Source organism: Alnus glutinosa, chromosome 6 (genome assembly GCF_958979055.1).
Source record: "Alnus glutinosa chromosome 6, dhAlnGlut1.1, whole genome shotgun sequence".
Classification (NCBI taxonomy): Eukaryota; Viridiplantae; Streptophyta; class Magnoliopsida; order Fagales; family Betulaceae; genus Alnus; species Alnus glutinosa.
The window spans coordinates 21,696,343-21,705,068 of NC_084891.1; the positions used below are offsets into that span (position 1 = coordinate 21,696,343).

General features: G+C 38.7%; 1 protein-coding gene across 1 annotated transcript; it reads left to right on the plus strand.

The window, feature by feature from the left end:
- Positions 1-3,124: 3,124 nt before the first annotated feature.
- LOC133870316 (protein SUPPRESSOR OF MAX2 1) lies at positions 3,125-8,065 on the plus strand. Its single transcript, XM_062307408.1, has 3 exons — positions 3,125-5,094; positions 5,658-5,955; positions 6,123-8,065. The coding sequence occupies exons 1-3, from the start codon at positions 3,887-3,889 to the stop codon at positions 7,752-7,754; spliced, it is 3,138 nt and encodes a 1,045-aa protein (XP_062163392.1). The 5' UTR covers positions 3,125-3,886; the 3' UTR covers positions 7,755-8,065.
- Positions 8,066-8,726: the final 661 nt, after the last annotated feature.

The following is an 8,726-nucleotide window of genomic DNA, read 5'->3' on the forward strand; positions in this document are numbered from 1 at the left end:
AATAAAATAAAATAAAAATAAAATCCGACTATTATGATAGGAATTTCACCGCTTGGATTCTACATTAGGAAATCTCACAAGTGTTGGAAATGAATTCGTGAGAATTTTGGAATTATAGAAAGTAGAGTAAAATATTATATTGAAAATGGCTGAAATATTAATTTTTTTTAAAACATTTTCAAAATTAATATATATATATATATATATATATATATTTTTTGTGTTTTGGGAATGTATTAAAGAGCATTAAACGAAGATAATCCCGTATGAGAAAAAAAGAAAGTGTAGTTGGCATTTATAAAGTTCAACGCACTTTAAACATTTAAAGTAATGCCTGAGTGTATGTATTTATTTTTATGATCTAGTACAGTGATTCGTACTAGATGCACGCGTTCGTGCAAGTGAGCTGTAAGACGCTAGTAGCGCACTTGGCACGAAGCATTGGAGCTCAGAGCGATCTAATAATGACCATTCAATTTTGGAAAGTCAGCATCGATCATCCGATCTGGTTGTTTGATTTAGACCGTATGATGCTTCTTAAGTATATCCAGTAGTTGAATTTACTGAACTATCACTAAAGTAAACTTAGTTTATGACTGTTAAATTAGCAGTTTATGACTGTTGAATTAACAGTTATTAAATAACTATTTTTCAACACAATATAAAAGTAATTGCAGTCCAGTTATTAAACATACTTTTTTAATACCTTCTGTACTTTAAATTTCGATTCTCTATTTCTTGTTACAATAGTAAATCTAAAAGTATTCGGATTGAGTTTCACTTGTGCAAAACGCAACTAAACAACATATGATTTTCTGGGCTCCATTGTATTTTGGAGAAATATCTATTACAACCCTTTGCATATCATTTATGGTGAGGAAAAATAATTTTTTAAGAAAACGACATTGTAACATACCTTAAGAGCGTTTCATTTTTATGCTTTCTTTTACTTTTACCTAACAATTTTAACATAAAAGACAAGAATAGAGGAAAAGTTAAAATTTTTCATATAGGAGGAAAAATGATTTTTGATGAAATAATTTAACAAGTGCACCAAAACATGATAAAGAGATAAAAAAAAAAAAAACTGGAAACCACACGAATTCACAGTTAACCTTTTCACCTAAAAGAAGATGATGGTATTTGAAATCAAAAAATTGTAGTTGATTGTGGTGTTGCTTGAAGCACACAAACTTTGAAACTTTCCAAGACTACAATCATTAATTCTGAAGTTGAAGTGGAACAGGTTTGGTTTGGTTTGAGGAAGGACATGCTACCACCGCCCTCTTGTTTTGACTTTTTATTTTTCTTTTTTTTCCTATACACAGCTGAACTTGAATTTACCATCAAGTCAAGCTCTATTCATTTATTTATTGAACAAGTTCGAGCTTGTTTACGAGCTGCTAAATTAATTTAGTCATTCTATATACAAAGTAAATGTCGTGAGTGATTGTTTAATTTTTTTTTTTTTTAAAAAATAATAGTAATTATTAGTTATTTAATTACGGTTAAGATTTATTGTTTGAGTAATTATAAAAATTAACTCAAATCATAAATAATCTACTCTCAATTTTATATGTTTATCTTGTAGTATATAGGGAAAAATATAAAAAATACTCATAAACTAATAGTCGATTTTAGAATAGTCCCCTGAACTTTTAAGTGCACTAATGTAACTCATTAAACCACCAGAATGTGCTAAAAAGACAACTTTTGTGACGTATATCATCATTTTATTGGTGTTGACATTAACAATAACAGAATTCATCAAGTATTTTGATAGGATTTGCTTGTAATGACTAAATTGTTAATTTTTGCCTACTTTAAAGATCTTTGAATTTTTATTTTATTTTTTTATTTCGCAGTGAGCGATTTATAATTTAGGCCATCACATTGATTGATTTTGCATTTATCTTTTATTTTTTTATTTTTTAAAAAATAGTTTAGCTTATTTATTTATTTTTATTTTTTAAAAATTTTTTAGTTTTTAAGAGAATAGCGGTATTATAAAAATATTTCGGCAAAAGTAGTTTCATAGGTCACATTAATATACTAAAAATTTCGGGGACTATTCTAAAATCGACTGTTAGTTCCTATATATATAAACTCACTCATATATGTACAAAGACTCGTATATATTTATATACAGACTCACAATTGCAATAATTCAACTTTTATCTATTACATTACGAATAATATATATATATATAAATAAAGTATTTAACATGTTTTCGTTATAAAGTTAAAAATAATATTATAAAAATAAAGTTATTCAAACCGAAATTTATGACAGCCTGATATATATTTTTTTTCAAGCCCAACTAATTGAATAAATAAATGGAGCTAAACCAGACTGAGGCTGAGCTTATTTACGAGCCGCTCTATTTGTTTACCGCCCACACTGTCTAAATTACTAGCCTTTTAAACAAGTGATTAGAGTGGGAAGAAAGGTCAATCCCCAAACTTTGAACACGAAAATTAGAGAAAGAAAGTGAGAAGATGGAGGGAGAAAAAGGTGCAAGTATGAAAAAGGGCGAAAACCGTGCGATACCCTTTGCAGGAGTTGCGTGTGAAAAAGCAGAAAATTGGTTGAAAGGCAAAATAAGAGAGAGAGAGAGAAAAGTGTCCCAACTCGAAAGGGAGAGTCTCGTCGCTTGCCAGGTGGGATTAGGACAATCTTAAATTAATTATTAGTCAAAATTTAAGAGAATTTAGATAAAGGATGGGGAGAGATTATTTATATCTGATTGGATAAGTAATTAAGTAGTCTAATTTTTATTTTGTCAGATATATTTTTTATAATTATCTGTTCAATTTTTTTAAAAATTTAAATAAATAATTTTAAAAAATTCGGACGTGAGAAAAACTAATGCAAACAAATGAGAAGAAAAAAAAGGCAGTCAAGACACAGTAGAGACTTAGAGAGATGAAAAGTAAGTAATCTACTCATGAATCTCTCTCTCTCTCTCTCTCTCTCTCTCTCTTTCTTTTTCTCTTTAACTAAAAAGGTGTATCTCTCTCTCTCTCTCCTCTTCTGCATTATCTCTAGCGCATTGAGACAAGGGAATTTTTTTGGTGAAGAAATATATATATATATATAAACAAAGAAAATAAACCAAAAGATGACACAAAAAGGAGAGCAGATTTGGTCTGCCCGCAAAGCATTTTCCAGAAATTGTTGCAAGCTGATAATAGTACTTCCAAACTGATATTTTCCAGAAATTCTTCTTCTCTCGAACCATTTTTTTTTTTTTATGTTTTTTTTTTTCCTGGTCCTCAGAAACCATAACTACTTTTACTTGCATGGGGTTTGTTTTTCGCACCCTGTAAGTATTTGACAAGATTGGGTCCATTTTCACCTGCTCTTTTTCTTCCTCTTTTTTTTTTTTTTTTTTTTCTTCTTTTTAATCTTAACCATTTTCTTTTGATGTTCGGTGTTTTGTCTTGGATATTGATTCAGATAGATAGAGATAGAAACCATAGGGAGAGAGAGACAGAGAGAGGGGGGAAAGTTCTTGTGAAGGAGAGGATCCGATCTTTCCTTTTCGCGTTGAATTTTCATATAGCTTTTTGCGTGACACACTGAGGGAGGGAGAGAGAAGAAAAAGAAGAGATAGACAGATCCCTATAAGAAACTAAAGCTTAGCCATATTACTTTCTTGGATTTGTTGTGTTTGTAAAAAGATTTTGCTGGATTGAAAAATCACGGATTTGTCCATTTTGAGCCCAACCGTTCACTCTCGGATCGTTTCCATTGCGGCCTGCTGGGTTTTCTTGTTTTCAACTGTGAATTTCGCACACTAAAAGCTTTTCCTGCAATACCCAGTTCATAGAATCGGGGCCGCGCGTGGAGTTTTTCGCTTTAGGTGAAGTCGGTGATTCGGAAATGAGAGCAGGACTGAGCACGATCCAGCAAACCCTAACGCCGGAGGCGGCGAACGTGCTGAACCACTCGATTGCCGAGGCGGGTCGACGCAACCACGGCCAGACGACGCCGCTCCACGTGGCGGCGACCCTTTTGGGGTCGCCGTCAGGCTTCCTCCGCCAGGCTTGCATCAAATCCCACCCCAATTCCTCACACCCGCTCCAGTGCCGCGCGCTCGAGCTCTGCTTCAGCGTGGCGCTGGAGCGACTTCCCACGGCCCAGAACGTGAGTTCCGGCATGGACCCACCCCTCTCCAACGCGCTCTGGGCGGCGCTGAAGCGCGCGCAGGCGCACCAGCGCAGGGGCTGCCCCGAGCAGCAGCAGCAGCCACTTTTGGCAGTCAAGGTGGAGCTGGAGCAGCTGATTATATCGATTCTCGACGACCCCAGCGTGAGCCGAGTCATGCGCGAGGCCAGCTTCTCGAGCCCGGCTGTGAAGGCCACAATTGAGCAGACTCTGAATTCGTCGGCTTCGGTTGGGAATCCGTCTCCCATGGGATTGGGATTCAGAGCAGGAGCAACACCGGTCCCGCCGGCGGCCAACAGGAATCTATACTTGAATCCCCGGTTGCAGCAGCAGGGCAGTGCAGCCCAATTGGGGCAGCAGAGGGGTGAGGAGGTGAAGCGAGTCATCGATATTCTGCTGAGGACGAAGAAGAGAAATCCGGTTTTGGTGGGCGAGTTGGAGCCGGAGGCGGTGGTGAGGGAGCTATTGAGGAGGATTGAGAACAAGGAATCGGGTGAAGGGCCACTCGGGAACGCTCAGGTGATTAGTTTTTTGGAGAAGGGGTTTTCGTCGGATAGAGCCCAAATACCGGCCAAGATTAAAGAATTGGGGGACTCGATTGCCAATTCGAGTGGCAGTGGTTTTATTCTTGATTTGGGTGATTTGAAATGGCTGGTTGAACAGCCGGTGAGTTTCGGGGTGGCGGGTTCAGGTGTGGCGCAGCAGCAGCAGGTTGTCTCCGAGGTGGGACGTGCAGCGGTGGCGGAGATGGGGAAGCTGCTGGCGAGGTTTGGAGAGGGGAGTGGGGGGCAGCTTTGGCTGATTGGGACTGCTACTTGTGAGACTTATTTGAGGTGCCAGGTCTATCATCCTTCTATGGAAAATGACTGGGATCTTCAGGCAGTACCAATTGCAGCGAGAGCACCTTCGGGAATGTTGCAGAGGTATTTTCGGTGTTATTCTTTTTATTGGCTCAATATAATGATTAAATTGGAATTGCTATACTGGCATTTCATCGTGGACCTAAGATTTCTGTTTTTTAAGACGTTGATCTATATTATTCTTTGTGCGCTACTTATGTTGTGAATTGTGCAATTGTGTGGCATGGATGCCCTGCTTCAGATTGCAGAAAAACAGAGTTTTTTTCTTTTTTATGCATAGCATCCTCTCCATGTAGAGTCGTGTTAAAAGTTGCTTTTATAGAATCCATTGTTCCTTGAAAAGTTGATCATGATCCAAGAGTTAGATTCTGTGTTAGCTCACAAACAAGCTTGTTTTGGAGATTTAGGTGGCCTTTGTTTCTGCAATTGGCAGCTCCAGTAACTGATGAAATCCCGTAGATTCTAGGTCGGTTCGGTTTATATGGCGCACATGCATAGTTTTCGTTCCAATTGACAGTATTTAGGACTTCTTGTTATCTTACTTTCTTCTCCTTGTTTGATGATGAGGCTAAGAGTGCAACTTTTACTCGTATTGTTAGCTAACTTTCATAATTCTTGACAATTAGGCTTGGCACCAACAGGATCCTTAGCAGCTCTGTTGAGTCTTTGTCCCCATTGAAGGGCTTCCCAGCGGCAGCAACCCCACCAAGACGTCTTTCTGAGAATTTGGATCCTGGCCGAAGAACAAGTTGTTGCTCACAATGCATTCAGAAATATGAACAAGAGCTAGCAACACTTTTGCCCAAGGAGTTGGAGAAATCATATTCTGAAGTTAAATCAGAAGCAGCCAGACCGTCACTGCCACAGTGGTTGCAAAACGCTAAAGCACATGACAGTGATGCGAAAGCAACGGATCAGACAAAGGTAACTTCAGCTCGAATTGATTCACCACTCAAAATAAGTCTAATCTTCCTCTCTCGTTTTTTTCCTCTCCCCTCTCCCCTCTCCCCTTTTCGGTTTTTTTCTTTTTGGGTGACAAAACACCTTAATTGTATCTGAATAAATCAAATTGTCATTTGTATCCTTTACAGACTAAGGACCAAGAACTGGTCTGGAAGCAGAGGAGCCAAGAGTTACTGAAGAAATGGAATGATGCATGCTTGCGTCTTCATCCTAATTTTCATCAGCCCAATCTTAACTCTGAGAGAATTACTCCTGTACCTCTCTCAATGACAGGCTTGTACAATCCAAACCTTATTGGTCGCCAATCTATCCAACCCAAATTACAGTTGAACAGGAATTTCGGGGAAACTCTGCAGTCAAACACTAATCAAGTGCCCTCTCAACCAACTGAGAAGGCAGTTTCCTTGCCTGGAAGCCCTGTGAGAACAGAACTAGTTCTTGGACGAACAAAAGACTCTGAGACCAGCCCAGATCAAACCCATAAAGAGCTCATCAAAGACTTTTTGGGACGCATGTCAACTGAACCACAGAACAATTTGCATGAAATACAGAGCAATAAACTGTTTAGCACATTAGACGCCGACTCCTACAAGAAGCTCCTCAAGGGTCTAATGGAGAAGGTGTGGTGGCAGCAGGATGCAGCATCAGCAGTAGCTACAACCGTGACCCACTGCAGAGTGGGCAATGGGAAACGACGTGGTGCTGCATCAAAAGGTGACATGTGGCTATTATTTGCGGGTCGCGACAGGGCTGGCAAGAAGAAAATGGCATCAGCTCTTTCAGAGCTGGTATCTGGGTCCAATCCTATAATAATTTGTCTTGGCTCTCAACGCGATGATGGTGAATCAGGCACGAGTTTCCGTGGTAAAACAGCATTGGATCGAATTGCGGAGGCAGTTAAGAGGAATCCCTTTTCGGTAATCATGCTTGAGGACATTGATGAAGCAGATGTGCTAGTACGAGGGAGCATCAAACGGGCAATGGAGAGAGGGCGAATTGCTGACTCTCATGGACGTGAAATCAGTCTCGGAAGTGTCATCTTTGTTCTTACTGCAAATTGGTTGCCAGATAACCTCAAATACTTATCCAATGGCGTTTCGCTTGATGAAGAGAAGCTTGCCAGTTTAGCAAAAGGCGGCTGGCAACTAAGGCTATCCCTTTGTGAGAGGACGGCAAAACGGCGAGCCAATTGGCTACATGATAAAGAGAGGCCAACAAAGCCTAGTAGGAAGGACCCAAGTTCAGGTTTAGCATTTGATCTAAATGAAGCTGCTAATGTTGAGGATGATAGGACAGATGGCTCACATAATTCAAGTGATCTCACAATTGATCACGAATACGAGCACGGCCCCAATAACAATCTGTGGTCACCCACAACTTCATCGGTCCCTCGTGAGCTGCTCGATGCCGTTGACGAAGCCATTGTGTTCAAGCCTGTGAGCTTTGGCCCCATTCGCAGCAACATCACAACCTCCATTTCCAAAAAGTTTTCCACCATCATTGGTGACGGAATTTCTATTGAAATACAAGAAGAGGCGCTCGAAAAAATTTCAAGTGGGGTGTGGCTCGGCCGAACGAGCTTAGAAGAATGGTTAGAGAAAGTATTAGGTCCGAGCTTCCACCAGCTCAAGGCATGTCTTCCAAGCACCATCCGTGACGATTCTATGGTTGTTAGGCTCGAACACAACAGTAATTCCGATAAACGGAGCAGTGGAGATTGGCTCCCCAGTAGTGTCGAGGTGTTGGCTGATGGGTTGTGAGGGTGGTGTGGATACAGACATACAGTGGGTATTTTTTCCAATTATGTTGAATAGAGATGTAAATATGCTGAAATATTTGGCGGGGAGTTAGACGGTTGAAAGGATTAAGAAAAAACCGTTAAGAGGAGGGTAACGTTGATAGATTGACGGAACCTTTTGACAGCCGGTCTATGATGTCCCCATCCTTTTCTTTATTTTTTTCTTTTTCTTTTTTCTCATATATAAAATATGATGTAGTTTTACATTCATTATCAATTATATAGACGATGATGAATAAGATGAGGTGAGGCATTTCTCTTTTTCTCGGTCTATATATCTTCCTTTTTAACGTTTTTAGATTTTCATAGGAGATTAGGTATAAAAGGGCATTATTGTCTTTTTCATTTTCTTTTTTCTTGGGTTCTAACTTCTATCACTATATATGAGCGAGATCATGATCCTCTAGAAATTATAAATAAATTTAAAAAATAAATAATTCAGATTTGATTAATATATATATGACAAAATTTTGCTAGCTTTCATATTGACTCGAATTCTTGAAAGATGGCAAATGAAGGGACGGTCCTAAAATTGTGTTAAACAGACGTGGATGATAATGGCGGTGGGTTACGTGTCAAAGACCAAGGGGCGCAACTTTTTCATCATATGCGGCGGAACTGTGTGCTTATGTGGTTTTGGCCTCTCATGTGGGTAATCTTTTTTTTTTTTTTTCTTAATTCTTAGAGAATTCCTTCTCGTAAATGAGCTTAAAATGATTTACAGAAAATGAGAAAACAATGGAAATTATAAAGGAGAGGTATTAAGGGTTCGTTTGGATTTACGATTTAAAAAAGTATAATGTTTAAATGTGTGATATGAAAACGTGATTTTTTAAAAATGTAGTTAAGCGTTTGGTAAAATCGCACTTTAACTTTTATAATTGTGCGTTATAAAAAATTACCCTCTTAACTGAGATTTAAAAAGATAAATTTT

Bases quoted from the DNA above. Each gene is read 5' to 3' on its own strand.
- LOC133870316 (XM_062307408.1), top strand. From the start codon at position 3,887: ATGAGAGCAGGACTGAGCACGATCCAGCAAACCCTAACGCCGGAGGCG. The intron at 5,095-5,657 runs GTATTTTCGGTG...CTTGACAATTAG, and splicing joins CCTTCGGGAATGTTGCAGAG to GCTTGGCACCAACAGGATCC. The intron at 5,956-6,122 runs GTAACTTCAGCT...TATCCTTTACAG, and splicing joins AAGCAACGGATCAGACAAAG to ACTAAGGACCAAGAACTGGT.